The 20,199-nt window shown below is 44.5% G+C and overlaps 1 protein-coding gene across 1 annotated transcript in view; it reads left to right on the forward strand.

Moving 5' to 3' along the window:
* Positions 1–5,515, forward strand: part of LOC107113468 (uncharacterized protein C1orf131 homolog) — a 20,683-nt gene extending 15,168 nt beyond the window's left edge. Inside the window, exon 2 of the mRNA XM_015414798.1 lies at positions 5,127–5,515. Coding sequence (XP_015270284.1) covers positions 5,127–5,494 — 368 coding nt within the window. The 3' untranslated portion in view covers positions 5,495–5,515. The remainder of the gene's footprint in view (positions 1–5,126) is intronic.
* The last annotated feature ends 14,684 nt before the right edge of the window (positions 5,516–20,199 follow it).

A 20,199-nucleotide genomic window follows, 5' to 3' on the forward strand; every position in this document is an offset into this window, starting at 1 on the left:
AGGAATGCCTTATTGTTTAATTTGTACATTGAGGTATGAGCAATAGCAATACAAGATCTGGATTTTAATATATGGTTTGCAAATAGGAGCTTCTCAGTATAAGATAATGTTTTTGCGGATGACGTCATAATTTTCTTAACGGAGATCAAGGAATGTAGTAATCTTGTAAGTATTTTATTTCATCTATTTGTGGAAGCCGCCCTGAGCCTGCTTGCAGGGAGGGCGGGGTATAAATCAAATGAATAAAATAATTTTATTTAAAAAATAAAGTTTCAGACTATAAGATAAATGTTGACATAATCATGCCATGTAATGGTGCCCCCCCCTTTTTTTGCTAAAGTTGTATATTTTGTTATCTTTTGTATTTTTTCATTAAAAGTTGTAAAATTTGATAGTAAAGGAGAGCAAAAAAAAGTCACAAAGCATTAAAACAGCAGAAAAAATCAATGAGATCTGATTACACTAGTGGTTAGAGTATCTTACTAGGATTTGGGAGACCCAAGTTTGAACTTACACTCATCACAGAAGGTCACTGGATAACTTCAGCCAGTCACGCTCTCTCTGTCGGCATGTGCATAGAAAATGGCTTAACAAGATTGTAGCTTGTTAGACAGATCATGGTGATCTAAATGACAGTCAAAGGTCACATGACTGGACATGTTGCATCAGCCTGCAGGAGGTGCTTCATTGACTCAGCATCTCTGTGCTGATTGGATACTTGGACTACTCCATGTGTATATAAATCTGTGCTGTATATAAATCTGTGCTGTATATACCACTGTATGCCAGTATGGTATCAGGTTGCTTGGCGAAGCACTTTGTCAGTGGAAACTGTGAATACATGGACTCTGTATATAATGTAAATAAAAGTGTAAATAGCACCAACCTAAGCTGGTGTGTGCAACTTCTATATGACTCTGCAACACTCGCTGAAGGAAGAGGAGATATGTCATCAGCCATCATTGCTCACAAAACCGTCACTCTCAGCTTAACTTACCTCACTCACATGGTTGTTGGGAAGATCGTCCAGACTTCATTACTGCAACTCGCTCTACGCGGGCCTACCCTTAAACCTGATCTGGAAGCTTCAGCTGATACAAAATGCAGTGGCGTGCCTGCTGCCTGGGACATCTGTGCAGGCACACATTCAGCGAGTGCTGCACCAACGGCATTGGTTGCCAGTTGAGTACCGAATTAGGTTTATGGTTATGGTAGTAACCTTTAAGGCCCTATGTGGCCAGGGACCAGCATGCCTGTGGGACCGTCTCTCCTGTATGTGCCCTGAAGAGCCTTGTGCTCTTCAGACCAGCACTAGTTAGTAGTCCCCAGCCCAAAAGATGTCTGCCTTGTCTCAACCAGGGCCCTGCAGGATTTGTTACAGTTCTGCAGGGCCAGTAAGATGGAGCTGTTCCACCAGGCCTTTGGTTGGGGTGGCGGATGTCGAATAACGTTGGCCTCCCCTGCTTCAAGCGCTCCATGGCACCACTTATATTATGGGTTCCAGGTAGGGATACTAGGTCCTACCTGTCTGCTGGCGGGGGACTCCCAATCCTTCCTGGTGCATGCACCACAGTGATGTCACCCAGAAGTGATGTCATTGTGTTTGTTTCTGGCATTGGGGCAACACTCTAGGTTTTGGGCAAAAACTCTCAAAACCATAGAATTATGCCCAAAACCTAGACCATCACCCCCAATGTCAAAATGTGATGACATCACTCCCGGGTGATGTCATTGCACCAGCAGCGCTAGGAGGGAACTTCTTGGGGGTGGGGCTTCCCCTGCCAGCCAGCTGGGCCATAATGGATTGGGGGCCCTGAAATTGGGGGATCCCCTGGCCCCACGGGGGGAATGGTAACCCTAGTGACAGGTGCGGTTGATTTAATTCTATCAGAGTGATCCACCGCCCCTCCTGGCATGAGTTTAGTGTACACTGAATGGAACTAATCTCTGAGCTGCCATTAGGTATAGGTACATTCTAAATTACCTAAAATGTTAATCTTGTTGTAATTCCTGTTTTAGCGTATAATTGTTTTATGGCATGCTGTAAACTGCCCTGAGCCCACTCACAGGGTAGGGCAGGATTTTTTTTAAAAAATGACAAAAATCAATCAATAGGGAGGCGGGGTTTCGGCACAGCACCTTCAGTATCTCCTTGGAGTTGCTCCTGAAGGAGAGCCAAACTGCCTGGTTTGTCGGTCTCGGGGGATTCTGAGATCTAAGGAGACCCTAGGAGAAGGGCCACGAAAGCAGAGGGTGTTGACATGGAAGCGCTCCCTAAGTGGCAGCTGTGGGGATTGAGCTTTCAACATTTGCCCTGAAGCACAGACCGACATGGAAGCCATCTTGGCATGCAGCAGTGAATGCCCCAGAGTGAGAGAAGCAAGCAGATGCTGTTATAGAGAACTTTACAAATGAGTAAGTTTGTTACCTGATTAAAGAAGATCTGATTTGAGAGATTTACTTGAGAATCCAAACCTGAACAGCTGGACTGTGGGAGGAAGGGGGGTGGGAGGCTAACCCCCCCTCCTTGAAGAAAGCAGCTTTCACTCTAATTGGAGAGGGAGGGACAGCATCTGCTTTCCTGGCAAGGAAGTGATCTGGTAGGAATGTGAATCCTCTCTGATACTACAGCTTTCCTGAGGGTTCCAGTTTGATATAAAAGCAAAAGATATACTCAGATACCCAGAGCTATTCTGCCTAAAGAGGATTACAATAATATGCTCTATATTGTCTGATTTTGATTGTTGGTGGGGGTGAAAGCTATGTGAACCTTTTTTACTATTTCACTTCCGGTGTGACGTGGCATAAAGCTTGACCATATATGGATTAGCTCTGGATAGTCAGAGTGAAGAGAAACACCAGGCTTTTTATAACTGAGGCGCGATTAAAGGATTGGGAGCCAGCAGAAGTTCTGCCCACATCTGGAATAGCTCTGAAGTGTCAGAGTGAAGACACATCCCTATCTGTGGAAGTGATTTATAGACTGTGAGTCAGATAAAACTGGCTGGGAGACTAAAATTGTTTATTTGCTAAATATTGGTCTGGGGGGGAAGAAGGGGGGCTGAATTATATGATTGCAGAAAGAATATGGTGAAAACTTGATTTGCTATTGTATTTTGGGATGGGAGAATATGGTTGTATAGGTTTTGTATAGTTTTTAAAATATTGGTAAGTGAACTGAAACAGTAAAATAATTATTTGGCCCAAGACAAAATTATACTAGAATAAATATATAAAAATGAGCAAACCTCGTAAGACAGATAGAAAAAATACACCTTCTTCCTCACCCAACCCCTCTCCAGGTCAAATCAAATCTGTGGCAGGGATGCGAACTCAAGATTCTTTAAAAGAGCTCCAGACAAGTTTGCAAGCAACGTTTCTAACTGGGTTGAGCCAAGTGCAGAATAGTTTAACAACCCAGAATAGATAACAACCCAGATTAAAAACATAAATGATAAAATGCAACCCCAGGGGTTTGATGCAGAACAATTTTATATGAAATAAATGATAAATTAATTAAGAAATTTTATGTGCATTTGTTACAGATAAAGATGGAAGATGAGGTGATTAAAGAATGTATGATAAAATGGGCCCAAAATTTTGGCTATAATATTGATCTTGACCATTGGTTGCAAATATGGAAAACAAATATTAAAATAACAAAATCGGTTTCTTTTAAAGAGAATATATATAAAATGTTTTATAGGTAGCATATAACACCAGACAAATTAGCCAGAATGTACCCGGGAATGTCTGACAAATGTTGGAAATGCAGGGGTCGTTTCGTAGAAAAAGAGCTAGGGGAACTCATTAGCATAACTCATTAGCATATGCCACACCCCCTGACATCAGGGGCCCGGCGGTGGACCTGCGAGGCCGGCGGGAGTGCGAGGAAGCCCCACCAAGGCCCTCCCTGGCTCCAGGCAGGCAGGGGTGGGGAGAGGCGGGGAGGAAGCAACTTACCCTCCCTCTTCTCCTGCCTCCGCACTTAATTATACATATAGTTATGGCAGCAAGAATTCTGTATGCTAAATACTAGAAAAAATTGGAGATACCAACAGAAAATGAACTTTTGTCAAAAATCTTTGAAACAGCGGAAATGGATATATTGACGGACTTGTTAAAAGACCAAAATAAACAAAAAGTGAGAGACAATTGGAGACCGTTTTATGACTGGGTGGAAAGAAGCTTTGAAGACCATGAATAATGAATATAATTACTATAAACTTGGAGAAACTCTCATTTGAACTCTATAGAAACTTTTTTCAGAATCCAAAATAGAAGATTTTAACGATTCGATTAAGTGTTATTATCAGTAAATATATAAAAGAAAGAGATTTGGAAATAAAGAATTAAGATGGAAACTTCGTAACAGCTATTTTATAAACTTGATGGAACTTCCCTTTATGTCTTATCCCATCCCTTGTACCCTTCCATACTTGTACCCTCCCTGTCCTATAATGTGTTAAAATAAAATAAAAATGTATATAAATAAATAATAGAGTAGGGCAGAATGGTGTTAAGCCACATGGGGTCCCTATTGGGAAGGAAAGCAAAGTATAAATATCCAAATAAATACATAAATAAATATGTATGTATGTAATTGGTAGTCTAGGCTGTTCTTTTCCACAACAGAAGAAGACAATTTGCATTTCTAAAGGAGGAGGATTAAAATGCTGAGGTTGTTTATGAAGTTGGTTTGACTCTGAGCTGCTGAGGGAAGGCAAACAACTGGCCATTACTAGAAAAAGTACCTTGTATTAGAAAAAACCCTTTGACTTGATTGCTTTAAAAATGGAAACCATGGGGTTCTTTTTACACTGTACTTATCTATCCCTCATTTAAAAAAAAATCAAACTCTTTCTTTATGAAGGCATGTGGTGAATGAAGTGAAATGATGGCGTAAGATAGAATAATTTAAAAATATCATTACAGTGGGAAACCTGGTCTGTCCCAAGGTCTCTGTACTTAATTTTTTAAAACAGGAAATCTTTTGCATATATTGTTTAAATGAATTGTGTATGTGCTATGTATAAGTATGAAAAAGTAAATTCAATTAATTTGAAATGAAAAACTTACAACTAGTTGAATAAGGGAACTGAGATGTGTTTGCTTTTATACCACAGGTGAATCATTACATCATGAGGGAAACAAGAAGAAAAGGAGCAAAAAGAAAAAATCACAGAAGTTAGGAACAAGCGCCAACAGTGCTTTCACAGACGATGACAGCATGAAACATGAACACAGCACAGTCATGACAGGCAAGAGGCAAAGTGCCTCCAGCTTCTTTGAAAATTTGAAAAATGAACTGGATTGTGATTCCGTTAATCCAAAAAGACCTCTTCAAGAACTGGGTGCCTCTGACATTGTCCCCCATAAACTTGCCCCGCCTGAAAAAGCAGCAGAGGTAGAAGTTGTTACATTCCATGGTCACAAGAGGAAGAAGAAACCTAAACTTGAAATTGCTGACGCTTGTGGCTCAAAGGTAAAGTGAGCACAAATTGATATCAAATAACCCAGGTAAACCAGTAGTTTATATTGCTTCCTCAGATATTGTATGGTGCTGTGTTAGTCTATAGAAAAACTGCAAATATAATTTTTAGGGGGAATAGATGCTTTGGGAATGTGCCTCAAACATACAAATCTTCCAACTAGAGAAAAACAATGCGTTGGAGGAAATTGACTCTAGTCTCGGAGAGTTTGTACTAAAATGCATACATCAGTTTTTTTTAAATTGAGTCTCTCTGTCTTCACATACATTCATTATGATGTAGTAGTTGGGGTACTGGACTGAGGTTGGGGGACACCTGGGTTCTAAGGGTGAATTTGAACAAGTCAGTCTCTCTCATGTTTGTTATGAGGATAAAATGGAGATGGGCGGGGAATGAGAGCCAAAAAGAGCCAGCTTTTTCTCCCCTGCTTGGTCACCTGGAGTGATTTTTACCACTGGAAACTAAACAAGTGTCTATTTGTAAGCTTTGAACAATCTATAACTGTCCCACTAACCATGTGATCCTCAGCATGTTTACTTAAACTCAGCCTTGCTGAGTCCAGTAGGATTTACACTCTCGTGATTATTTATTTTATTTATTAGTATTTTTACCCCGTCCTCCTCACAAGTGGGCTAAGGCGGCTTACAAGAGGGCAACAGTGCCCACATATAAAACAAGATTAAAACAGAATAAAATAATCTAATCACAAAAGTAAGGTGCTCAATAAAGAACAAGATGGTTTTCCAACGATAAATGTCGGATCTTTCATTGGAGGTAGATAGTGTCCTGTAGCTGGTATGCAGCTAGTCCAGTGGTACCCACCCAGCGCGGTATCATGGCAGATCTTCAAGCGCCATCCTCCTACCCAGTTGTTACCCACGCTGTTGTTGGTGGTGGTAGTGGCGGCTCCTACGTAAAAACCTGGCGGAAGAGCTCCATCTTGCAGGCCCTGCAGAACTGCATAAGGTCCTGCAGGGCCCTGATCTCCTCCGGGACCTCATTCCACCAGGTAGGAGCCGCCACTGAAAAAGATCTGGCCCTAGTTGCGGCAAGCCTTGCCTCCCGGGGACCTGGAATCACCAGGCGATGTTGAGTTCCTGACCGAAGTGCTCTTGAGGGTACGTATGGAGAAAGGCCGTTCCTCAGGTATGTCGGACCCTGGCCATATAGGGCTTTAAAGGTAAGCACCAGCACTTTGAAACGGATCTGGTATGCTGTTGGCAGCCAGTGCAGTGCTTTCAGCCCAGGCTGGATGTGCTCCCACTTGGGGAGGCCCATCAACAGCCAGGCCGCTGCATTCTGCACCAGCTGCAGCTTCCAGATCTGCGACAAAGGAAGTCCCATGTAGAGAGCGTTACAGTAGTCTAGCCTCGAGGTAACCGTCGCATGGATCACTGTAGCCAGGTCATCGTGGTCGAGGAAGGGAGCCAACTGCCGCGCCAGCCTAAGATGGTAAAAGGCCGATTTGGCAGCAGCTGCCACCTGGGCCTCCATGGTTAAGGAGGGATCCAGGAGCACTCCCAAATGCCTAACCTCCGACGCTGGCACCAGAGGCACCCCATCGAAGGTCGGGAGAGGGATCCCCAACCCGGGACTGACCCGACTCAAGCACAGGACCTCCGTCTTCGCTGGGTTTCGTTTCAGCCAACTCAGCCTGAGCCACCCAGCCACGGCCTGTAGGGCCCGGTTCAGGTCGTCTGGGTCGGAGCCCGACTGGCGGCCCAACATCAGATAGAGCTGGGTGTCATCCGCATATAGGACTGAGTAAGTGCTTAAAAACAAATGGTATATAAATTTGTACTTTGAAATGGTATTTGATTTGCCTTTTTATCTAAGGCAATGGTTCCCAACCTGAGGACCCCTACTTGGATTAAAGAAATTTTGGGACCTCAGCCCTCCTCTGCTTCCCCACAGGCACATACCACACATTGGCTAGCACCTTTTCAGAGTGTTGCATCATGCTGCATTTATTCTGTGGGGTCTTCCATCCCCTCACATCCTCCGAACTATACAGTGAGTTCCTTATCAGCTATAATTTTAAATCATATTTAAGAAAACACAGGTGTGTCCTAAAAGTCAGGTCTCAGAGGGCAGCTGATTTTATAGGGCCAAAATTCAAAAGCCATGACTCAAGTTCTAATCAATTACATCCCTTGATTAGAAGAGACTTTGCACCAGAGATAGCAGACAACTTCCTTATTGGTTAACAACATCTAGATAGAGACCAGCTGATCAGGGGTGGGGAGGAAACTGGGCAATCTTTTAGAACTGCTCCAAGAAATAGAAAAAGACCAGCGTCGCACAAAACATGAACCTCAGTATTTAATTGGAAATAGCCACTGGCAGCCATTGTCTATGGATGCAACATGGTGTCTCTCTAAGAACGTAAGAAGAGTCCTGCTGGATCAGACCAGTGGTCCATTTTGTCCAGCATCCTGTCTCACAGTGGCCAACCAGTTCCTCTGGATGACCAACAACAGGGCATAGAGGCCAATGCTTCCCCTGATCTTGCCTCCTGGCTCTGGGATTCAGAGGATTAGTGCCTCTGAATGTGGAGGTTCCCCTCAGTCACCATGGCTAGTAGCCACTGATAGATTTATCTGCCATGAATCTATCTAATCCCCTTTTAAAGATGTTTATTCCTGTGGCCATCCTCTGGCAGCAAATTCCACATTTTAATCATTCTGTGTGTAAAGCAGTATTTCCTTTTGTCCGTTGTGAACCTACTGCCTATCAGTTTCATTAGATGCCCTCAAGTTCTAGTATTTTGGGAGAGGGAGAAAAATTTCACTTTGTCAACTCGTCCCACACATAATTTTATAAATCTCTATTGCGTCCCCCCGTAGTCACCTCTTCTAAACTGAAAAGCCCCAGACTCTTCAGCTTTTCCTCATAGGAAGGTGCTCCAACACCCTAATCATCTTGGTTGCCCTCCTCTGTAATTTTTCCAGCTCTGTGGTGTCCTTTTGGAGATCCAGTGACCAGAACTGTACACAGTATTCTAAATGAGGCCACACGGCAAATCTGTACATGGGCATTACAGTATCGGCCATTTTATTCTCAGTCCCTTTCCTAATACCCCCTAAGGTAGAATTTGCCTTTTTCATTGCTGCAGCACACTGGGTTGACACTTTCATTGAGCTATCCACTATGACCCCAAGTTCTTTTCCTCTCTCAGTATCAGCAAGTTCAGAACCCATTGGCCTGTACTTGAAGTTGGGATTTTTTGTCCTAGTGTGCATCACCTTACACTTACCAACATTGAACTTCATTTGCCACATTATAGCCCACTCACCCAGTTGTTGGAGGCCCTCTTGGACTTCTTTACAGGCAGCCTTGTTTTTCACCACCCTGGATAATTTTGTATCGTCAGCAAACCTGGTCACTACAATAAGCCCTAGTTCCAGATCATTGATGAATAAATTCAGTCGTACCGGCCCCAATACTGATCCTTGTGGGACCTCACTGCTTACTTCCCTCCGTTGTGAAATCTGTCCATTGATTCCTACTGTTAGCTTCTTGTCATTTAACCAGTTTTTAATCCATAAGAAAACCTGTCTTCTTATCCCATGACTGGTAGATTTACTCAGAAATCTTTGCTGAGGTACATTGTCAAAAGCCTTTTGAAAGTCTGCATAGGATGGCCAGTTCCTCCGTGGCCACCGGCAGGGGATAGCGGGTAAGGTTTCCAGATGCAGGTTGGGAAGCTCCTGGAGATCTGAGGATGGAGTCTGGGGAGGACAAGAACTTCAGCTCCCACCTGGAGGCTGGCATCCCTAATTATATAATGCCTGCTGGCAAACCTAAACAGCATGATAAAAAGTAGAGACATTACCCTGCCAACAAAAGTCCGCATGGTCAAAGCAATGGTATTCCCAGTAGTCATGTATGGCTGCGAGAGTTGGACTATAAGGAAGGCCGAGCGCCGAAGAATAGATTCTTTTGAACTATGGTGCTGGAGAAGACTCTTGAGAGTCCCTTGGAGTGCAAGAAGATCTAATCAGTCAATCCTAAATGAAATCAGCCCTGACTGTTCCTTGGAAGGCCAGATAATGAAACTGAAGCTCAAATACTTTGGCCACCAAATGAGAAGGGAGCACTCACTGGAGAAGACCCTGATGATGGGAAAGATTGAAGGTCAAAGAAGACGGGAACGGCAAAGGATGAGATGGTTAGACAGTGTCATCGATGCAACGAACATAAAATTGAGCAAACTTCAGAGGACAGCGGAAGACAGGAGGGCCTGGCGGGATCTGGTCCATGGGGTCGCGAAGAGTCAGACTCGACTGTGCGACTGAACAACAACAACAAAAGCTGGGTCACCGTTATCTACATGCTTGTTCACTTTCTAAAAAAACTCCCAAGAATTGGTGAGTTAGGATTTCCCTTTGAAGAAGCCATGCTGATTTTCCCTCAGCAGGCATTGTCTCTCTACGTGCCTAACAATTCCATTTTTGATTACAGTTTCTACTAATCTCCCTGGGACAGATGCTAGGCTGACTGGCCTGTAATTTCCTGGTTCCCCTCTGGATCCCTTTTAAAAATTGGTGTCACAATTGCTACTCCACAGTCTTCTGGTTGGAGGGGCCACGGTGGCTCAGAGGTTAAGACGCTGAGCTGCAGACCGGAAGGTCAGTAGCTCGGCAGTTTGAGACCCCTAGTGCCACGTGACAGAGTGAGGTCCCGTCTCTGGCCCCAGCTCCTGCCAACCTAGCAATTCGAAAGCAACAACTTGCAAGTAGATAAGTAGGTACCACTTCAGTGGGAAGGTAACAGCGTTCCGTGCGCCTCGGCGTTTAGTCATGCTGGCCACATGATCATGGAAATATCTTCAGACAGCACTGGCTCTTCGGCTTAGAAACGGAGATGAGCACTGTCCCCTAGAATCGGATTTGACTGGCTTTTGAAAAAGGGAAACCTTTACCTTTATCTAGTCTTCTGGTACAGCAGCTGAATTTAGTGATAGTTACATATATCCGTTAGTAAACAGTCTCACATCTGAGTTCCTTAAGAACTCTCAGGTGTATGCCATCAGGAACTGGAGACTTTTTGGTTTTTAATTTCCCCAGTTGGTCTTGAATTTCATCTCTGGTCACCTCAATTTTGCTCAGTTCATCAGATTCCCATCCTGAAAATAGGGGCTGTGGCATGGGTACATGCCCCACACTTTCCACAGTGAACACAGAAGCAAAAGAGTCATTGAGCTTCTCTGCCATCTCCCCAACTTCCTTTAGCAATCCCTTGATTCCTTTGTCATCCAAAGGACCCACTGCTTATTTAAGTTTATTTTTTGTCTTGAGGCTTTTAGCAACCCACTCCTCAGAATCTCTTTTTGCATGCCTAATTATTGTGGTCCCTCCTGTTCAATTCATTGGGGTAGACCTTACATTTTTTAAAAGAAGCCTCTTTAATTTTTATAGCTTCCTTGACTTGCATTGTTAACCTTATTTTAGCCTTATTTTAGACTTAGCAGTGCTTTTCTTTTCCTATGGAATGTATTCTATTTGGGCTTCAATTGATGTGGTTTTAAATAGCTTCCAAGCATCCTCTAGGGATTTGATTCTCTTGTGTTTCTCCTTCAGCTTCATTTTTACTATTTCCCTCATTTTTGTGAGGTTCCTTTCTTTGAACTTTGAACCGTTTTGGACTTTAGGGATAACTTTCCATTGATCTGAATGGTGAACTTTATAGCATTGTGGTGAATATTCCTGTTACAGACTACATTTAAGATGCTGTTTTCCTAATGCAGCAGAATCCGAGAAGGGGGGTGAATAGTTATCTCTGCTCTAGAATGTTGAGTTTGAGTGACAGTTGAGTTTTCTTTAATTGGCCAGTACCAGCTGAGGAACCTATAAAATCAGCTGTGTGCTGAGGGGAGAGAGCTTGTTCTGTGTTCCATAGCAGTTAAGATAAAGGTAAAGGTTCCCTTGCTCGAAAGCCAGTCGAGTCCGACTCTAGGGTTGTGGTGCTCATCTCAGTCTCAAAGCCGAAGAGCCAGCGCTGTCCGAAGATGTTTCCATGGTCATGTGGCCGGCATGACTAAACACCAAGGCACACGGAACGCTGTTACCTTCTTCCCACCGAAGTGGTACCTATTTATCTACTTGCAATTTCTTGCTTTCGAACTGCTAGGTTGGCAGGAGCTCGAACTAGAGACGGGAGCTCACTCCGTCATGCGGCAATTTCGGTCTCGACATGCTGAACTACTGAACTTCCACAGCCTGCAGTTCAGCGTCTTAACCACTTGAGCCACCGCATAGCAATTACTGTTCAGTAAAATAAAAGCTCAGCTGAAGGAGTGGATGTCTGAAGAGTCTGATTAAAACTCTGTCAGACAGGTTCACCTTAGAAATATTATCCTGTTGCTAGTAGGATAGTCTGTCAGTAGGGAGACTTTAAACTTCTTCCTTCTATAATAGTTCCTGCTTCCCCCCCCCCCATGCTCTTGTTTGCCACATTCAACATAAATTTTGCTACTTGGGAGAATTTTTGTATGTTTGGAGAACTATGTCTATGTAGCATGTAACAAATATGTCCAGTCCCTTCCTAGCCATAAAACTAACAGGATGATGTTAGACTAAACATTCCCTGTGCACTAGGCTGAAAGGTATGTGACTTAGAGCCTTGTGCATCCTGATAGATAATATCTTGCAGGATTAAGGTGAGGAAACCTCAAACAGGAATTACAATCAGGAACCTGCAAGGACTTGTTGGGTGAATTTCCCTCTCCTTCTCTATTTTCTTATTTCCCTTCCTTGAAAGCCCCCACAGTCCCCCCTTCCTGCCTCCTTCCCTTCCACCAGGCAACCTACCTTTATCTTCTCCCCATCTTCAGTTTTCCACCCCACCCTGCCCCTGGCACCCTCTACTCAGGCAAACTATGGCTGAGTTGTGCAGTGCCAGTTGCCAGGGGGCACCCACTTGCACAGTGGGGAACCTGCAAGTACTTGTAAAGGGCCCCCATTTCCTCTTGTCTCTACTTTCCCACATTATTTCCCCTTTCCCTCCACTTGACAACCCCCATATCCTCAGCCTTCTCTGTTTCCTTCTCTCCTTTCCACCCACTCAGCAACCTTTTACCTGCTCTCCCATCTTCAGCTATATTTATTATTTATTTACCTGCAGCAACCTTCCACCTCCATTGCTTCCCCCCCCACCCTTGCTCAGTGGAGAGACAAGAGCAAAACGGGGGATGACTGACAGCATTTCCCCAGTCTCCACTCCCTAAATGTTCCTACCTCCAAAAGGCTGCCATCTGGAAATCCTACGTGGAACAGAGACAGCCTTGGTTGCTCTGATGGACCTTCGTTTGCAGACTGCTAGTGGGAAAGCATCCGATTAATTCTGCTGGAGCACCTGGCCTGGCCACTTTTGACACAACTGATCACCTAATTCTATTGCATTGTTTCAGCTATGGTGTGGGAATTAAGGAGCGGTGCTTAAATAGTTTAGCTCTTTTCTTATGGAGATCATCCGAAAGTTATGATGAGGGATTCTGAAGCAGTAGCATGGGGTTTAACTTATGACGTTGTGCATACTTCAGTGGTATCATCCATACTTTTTCATATCTATGTTTAGGCCACTGTATGAGATCCTCTGAAGTTCTGGAGTGGGGTGTGATCAATAAGCTGCTCATACCCAACTATACATTTCCTTCCATCTCTGCTCTAGGCCAGTAACTGTCTGCCCTGCCGTGATCAAGTGGCTGAGGGAGAGCAAAGTGAAAATGCATCTAGTTAAGACAGAGGGGATGCTGGTTGGTAAGTTAATGGTCTGAATAATGCTTCCTGCTCTGGGTGGAGTTATTCTGCCCTTGTCTAGGTTGTGTAAGAGCCTTTATGTCTTGTTGGGTCCCATGCTTTAGTTTGAGAGACAGGTGGCTTGGTCCAGTGTCCCACAATGAGTTTTAGTACTCTAACCACTAAAGCAGACTGGCAGTTCCATACCACCAATGTCTCATGTATTCCCCCCCTTCCCATTTCAAAAATAGTTTCCCATGCAGTGGGGAAAGGGTTAGCTCAGAAGCACAACCCTGAAGCTCCCTGGGGTGACTGGAACTAGCTCTATAAATCCTGGCCATGATGATGAAGAAGAAGAGATTGGATTTATACCCTGCCCTTCACTACCGAAGGAGTCTCAGAGAGGCTTACAATCCCTTTCTCTTCCCCTCCTCACAACAGACACCCTGTGAGGTAGGTGGGGCTGAGAGAGCTCACTCAAGAACTGCCCTTGAGAGAACAGCTCTGAAAGAATTTATGACTGACCCAAGGTCACACCAGAAGCTGCATGTGGAGGAGTGGGGAATCAAAGTCAGTTCTCCCAGATTAGAGTCTGCGCTCCTACCACTACACCAAACTGGCAGGTCCCAATCCAGTGACGGTCTCAGGATTATCCTTTACATTCACTGGTGATATTGCTGAGTCAATGAGAGGCAGCCGCTGGTTCTTGGTTATCAGTATCATACCAAGTTTCTTTTCATTGGATGTGGTGATATGGTTAACTGAGATCTGGGACTGCATGAACAGTTTGAGTCTGAATGAGAATCTTATTATTCTGCAGTAGCAATCAAAGTAGGAGGAGCAGGGAAAAGAAATAACTTTTAGCTAAGTGTGTGTGTGTGTGTGTGTGTGTGTGTGTGTGTGTAAGAAACAAAGAGAGAGAGTCTACATCTATGAGTTGGTGGGAGAAACCTTCCTCAGAAAACTCCAGTGTTCACTTTGTGAGCGAGGTCAGCTCACCAGTGAGAGCTGCAGGAGAGAACAAACAATCCCAGACTGTGAGAAACACTCAAGAGATCAATCTAAACCAATTAGAGGACGACAGACTGGCAAATCTGAATTGTGCAGTGATGACAAATATAATAACTTTCCCTGCAAGTTAGGAAATGGCTTTGGGGAGAAGGCTGCCTTTGGAGTGAAAAAGGGTTTTTATTAAATCAGCTCAATAGGCAAGGGAAGCAGCACGGCCTGCTGAAGTGGAAGCAATTTCTCTTAAGTGTGTTTCATGGTGGTGTGCTGCTGAAAGGCAAAGGAGTGAAGGGATTGTGAACAGCTGGTAGATGGCAACCCTGTGCCAACAAAGGGGGGAAATGTGTGGGGGGAAAGAGAGGAGGAGGCTGGTATAAAGGAAAAGTGGTAAAAAAATGGATGACTCCTAACTTAATCACTTTTTTAAAAAAGCAGCTTTGGGACAGCATTGTCAGAGCCCAGCTTCCCAGGGATTCTCACAGCGAGAGGAGCCATTGTCTTCAGTCAGAGGTGGGGACACAGACAAAAATGATACGCTGGGCTGGGAATGCAAACGCTGAGCTCTCTCACTCTCTCCTGCTCTCTTAAAAGCCAATGGAAATGGCATAATTCATTGACCCAACATGATCATTGGCTTTTCTTGAAGCTTGCTTATAAGTATGTAAGGCTGCGGTCACATGGAACATTTGCCACGCTGACGATATGGATGGTAGGCGGATTTTCCGGGCGCGATCACACCGCAACATCTGGGAAGCGTAGAGCTCCCGTGGCTAACCCGAGGCTTCCCGCCGAAGATGCGGAGTAAAAAAACTAGTACCACCGAGGTACTAGTTTCCAGTAACCGCGGGCCAAGGGCGGGGGTCTGATTGCGTTTCTGGTGGACTTATGTGGGATCCAGCGCTAGCCGCTGTTCATCACACACAAGGGGTTTTTTTGTCTTCCAAGTCTCTGCAGGTTGCGCAACAGCGCCTTACAGCGCATGCACACAAACAGCGATTGCTAGTGCGATCGCGTGGCTTCTGTGCCGCGCTGCAGGATACCTGTCTGGTCGGCATCTCCCCCCTAACCACAGGACCTCGACCAGGACGTGTGCTCGGGCGGCCGCACGTTAGCTTCCTCCGGGGCAATTAGCCACGCCTCCCCCCTGCGATATCTGGCTCGTGTGACCGGAGCCTAAGTTGGCTTTCTTGGGATGTTACCTACAAGATTAAACTTTGAGCAAGATGGTTTCTTCAATAGCTATGCTTTAGAAGTATGGACAGAAGGAACATGAGACCACAATTGTGCTGAAGCTAAGTTGGCATTGGTTCTTGGATGGGAGACTTCTAAGGACCTCTCTGTTGTCTGCATTAATAGCTTGTTTAATGGAAGAAATGTGGAATATAAATGTAATAAATGTCAAGTTCATAAATTATGAGGATGCCTTCTTATTGCATATTCCCTAGCTCAGTGGCACTCACTCCACAGCTTGTGGAGAGCCACATTCCCAATTTCCATCACCCAAAAGAACCACATCTACTTCCGTCCCTGGCATGAGGCCTGCACCTCAGTAAGCCTCATGGCTTTCCCATTCCTCTGTAGGATTGCCAAGTCCCCTCGCCACACCAGTGGGGGGATTTGGGGGGTTTCCAGGACGTCGCCGACATGATGACATCACCTGAAAGTGATGTCCTTGTGTCACCAATGTTGTGCAATGATGCTCTGGTTTGAGGGCAAAACGCTATGTTTTAGGCCAAATTTACCATAGAGTTTTGCCCTCAAACCAGAGCATTGCACACAGCGTAACCCAAAATGATGATGTCACTTCCGGGTGACATCATCACATTGGGGGACGCTGCGCCCGGACGTGGCTGTTTGGGGGTGGGGTTTCCCATGCTGGCCAGCTGGCCAGTGGTGGGCAGAAGCCCCAAAAAGTGGAGGGATCCCTGCTGGGACCTGGGGACTAGCAATCCTATTCCTCTGGCAGTGGCTGTTTCAAAGTAGGAACCACCTGTCATCCAAAAGCACCACCAATCGAGAGCTTTGGCCACATCTGGCAAGTGGGAACCACCTCTCATCCAATAGCACCACCAATCGAGAGCTTTGGCCACATTCCTGAAACACTGCCACAGTGGGCAACAGTGCTCAGAAGATATGAATGCAGGGTGTCAAAGAGTCACATGTGGCTTCCAAGCCACTAAGTATCACTTCCCTAGGTGCCTTGGATGCTCTGGACTTGCTCCCCAGTCCCAGATACTGCACACAATGGTTCCCTCCTTTTTCACAGGCTTAATAGAAACTGAATAACTTGTGTCCCTCAAGCCGACAGGAGTCTGGAACCTGGAGCCAAAGGAATATCAGGTGTAGTTTTTATACTACCACTGAGGTGGAATTGGAAAGTGATTGGCTTCATTTCATTGTGCAAAACTGATCAGGCCTGTGGTAAAGCAATCAAAGAATACCTTTGATGCACTGACAGTTGCAGCTGAATGGTGTCTGCCGTGCACCCAGGGCCACTGTTGGTTCACATGATTCTTTGTCCATCCTTGATGAATACAGTATTAAGTGCGCAACATCCCCTCCCTGGTTGTGGGATCACAAAAGTTACTATTCCTCTAAACATATGTACCACGTTATGGAGAATGGAGAAAAGGAGGCGAACTGAAATTCACAGGAACTAATCAATCGGGCCTGGGAAAGTGAAATGGGTTTCAAAAAAAACCTCCACCACACATAATGTACATAAACTGGAAACAATTTGTTCCAAAGATTTGCTTAGGTCACCAGTAAAACGAGGATTGATATACTTTTGACTTGTGAGAAATATAAGCTTTCTTTAATGCAGATAGCTTTCTCTTTTTGTTTCTAATCAAGCTGTGGGAGATACTAGGAGCTCAACTAGAAAGAAATCCAACACCTCTTTTTGCCCACGCCCCCCTTTTTCAGGTAATTCAGCTCCTGGGCCATATCCATCTCCCACATGGGTGCTAAAGCCCATCAGTATCTGAGTCAAAGAGATATGAGAGGTGGGAGTAGAGGAAAATCTTTTGATCTCCAAAGACTCTTTCATGGGTCATTTGGAAGGTGATGATGGTAGAAGGTGAAGATTCCTAGTTCATCATCAGCAATGTGTTGATGGTCTTCAGATAGGCTGGGAACATAATAGAGGGAAAATATTTACCAAACAAAGGCCAGGATAGCATTAACATTGCTAATGGGCTCTGGGAAGGATTAGATGTGTAAATATATGTATACTCTGTCAGTGTGTGTGTGTGGGGGGGGCTATCTCTGTGCTCCTTCAGCAGTCAGAAGGATGGCAATAGTTGCTGATTTATTACAGTAATTTTGGGCAAGCCATGAGTAAAATGTGTTGAGTAAAATACCATTCTCAGAAACGCATCTTTCAATTTACTATAGGCACAATTATTTAAGGCTGCTTTCGTGCGCCTCCCACAGCTTCATTGGGCTTGCACAGGAGGAATTTCTGACAGATTGCAATATGTACATACAAACTAGCAAAGAATCTTGTGACAGACTTAGAAGTTATGGTAATTCTTTAAAAAAAACACTTTCAAAGGGAGACTCCAGCATGAAGCAGCTGAGTTGGGATTCATATGTAGAATTCCATCAGGGTTGGCCTCAACAGAGACAGGGAGCAGCTAGCTCATTACAGAAGGCAACTATGCCTCTTTAGAGGTTTATGATCTCACTAGGCCATTTCTACACCTATATTAACAGGATAATTTACTTTGTTCATTGGATTGTGTTTGCCTTTGGGCATGCAGAGTAACATAACACAGTTCTTTTTCAGATAGCTGGGCCTTCTGGCCTCCAGTTGAATCCACACAGGGGCACAAAAACAGGCCCCACCATGGCAGCAGCAAGCAGAGTAGAAATGGACAGGAATGGGGTCCATATGTTGCTCATCGCTACAAGTGCCCCCCCCAGTTCCCCTTCTGTTGCACCTGTGCAAAAGTGCAGGCACGATGGCAATTGTGCCAGGACACTCTTCCACCCAGAGAGCCCCCTTTCCCCCTCACTTTCCTTTCCCCTACCCAGCCATGTTGTAACACAACAGTGTGGCTTAGCAGGAAAGGGGGGGGGGAACCCCTTTAAAGGGCTGTATGGGGTTAGTACACAGCAGCAAGCTGCAGCAGTGAGCTGGCCCATGCCATTTTTGAAAGCAGAACTTGTCCCCCCCCCCCAATGGTGATAGAAGGAGTGTCCACTACCCACAGCCACTAAAAGGATCCTTCTTTGAGTCAGATTTAAATAGATTGATTTGTAATCTAGTTTAAAAGGGAGGGCTGCAATTAATGCTCAGAATGAATACAAGGCCACACATGGATAGTTGCCTTCAGTGTGAGGGCTGCCTCTGTCTCCTGTCTTGAAACTTTTCTACTGTTTGTATCCACGTCTACCCATTAGGGTTGCCAACCTCCGGGCGGCACCTGGAGATCTCTGGCTATTATAAATACCTCCAGCTGACCAAGAACAATTCCCCTGGAGAAAATGGCTGCTTTGAAGGGTGGACTCTATGGCATTGCACCCCACTGATGTCCCTCCCCTCCCCAAACCCCACCTTCTCCTGGCTCCATCCCCAAAGTCTCCAGGTATTTCCCAACCCAGAGTTGGCAGCCTTAGTGCCCATGCACATGTGTGTTCATGCCCAACTGAGGATAAATTCATCAGTCTGAAGAAATAGGCCCATCAATGTTTATGCCATGATTGTCTCCAGGGTGAGGGGGAAAACTCTCTAGGTCTGGGTGTTTCTATGTTGGATTTGTACTTTTGGAATCTGAGGGTTGCCAGCTCTGCTCTGGGAAATCTCTAGAGATCCGGCAAGGGCTTTTCTCTAGACTCTATGGTAAACCAGAGAGTCTGTCCTCTGAAGCTGCCATTTCCTCCAGGGGAATTAATCTCTGTAGTCTGGAGATCAGTTGTCATTCCAGGAGAACTCCAGGCTGCACCTGGAAACTGGCAGCCGTATTTAAATTATGATTATTATGACAAGGGGAAAGTTTATTCATAAAAATGTACTGAAATCCCCAGGCAATCAAAGGAATTTACCAAATACTGAAAGGTTAATAATAAATTCCCTACCATCAGCAACCTTCCATATATAAAGAAGAAGGAAAGCAATAAACTGCACACATACTATCAGACAGATTAGTCATAAACTATTTTGCATCAGTGAATTTTTCAGCAATGTGTTTTGGGTCAGCATTGTTGACTCCAAGAAGACTTAAGGCATTTTGGTAGCACTGATTCAATACTGTATGCAGCATTATACACATTGCTTTCAGGCAGTAGGCAGGCTGCTTTTTTAAATAGGACACAGGAAGAGCTAGGTGGTCCAAGAGACAAGCTGGTATGACAGGACTGTTATTTGGTTGCACCTAGTTTATATTGGGTTAAATGTAAAAATAAATAAATAAATTGCCTTGGAAGCACTGAAATTGTACACTGTATTCCTGATTTTGCAGTTAAGGGGAAAATGCTGTTCAAACGAATTACAAAGATGACTGACTCCAATGGTAACAAGAGAAAGAAAAATTACTTACAAAAATAGAAGCACGTCTTATATGATATATTCATGTAGGTATATTTAACTTATGTGCGGATACCTAACTTCAAAAAGGTTACCTTGCTACAGCTCCAGGTCCATGTAAGAGATAGAAGAAAAGCAGTCCTATATAAGACTAGCCTGCTACCCGTGCTTCGCTATGGTATTTAAGTTCCATAAATCCAGTTATAATACTGATTATGTGAAGTTTGAAATGAAACATTTGTTGTAGGAGTTCTAATGGAGAAGACTGTAGTGTAAAAAATGAAGCAAGACATACATACTTGGGTTTTTTTCTCTACTGAAGGACCTCTCTGTAGACCACATTGGTGGTTATGCCCTCAAGTGCTATGATCACCAGACTGCTTGGTGAGCTCACTCTGGAGCAGGCACCATTTAAGAAGCAGTTGTCTGT

Source organism: Gekko japonicus, unplaced genomic scaffold (genome assembly GCF_001447785.1).
Source record: "Gekko japonicus isolate JY-2015 unplaced genomic scaffold, Gekko_japonicus_V1.1 scaffold1808, whole genome shotgun sequence".
NCBI lineage: Eukaryota > Metazoa > Chordata > Lepidosauria > Squamata > Gekkonidae > Gekko > Gekko japonicus.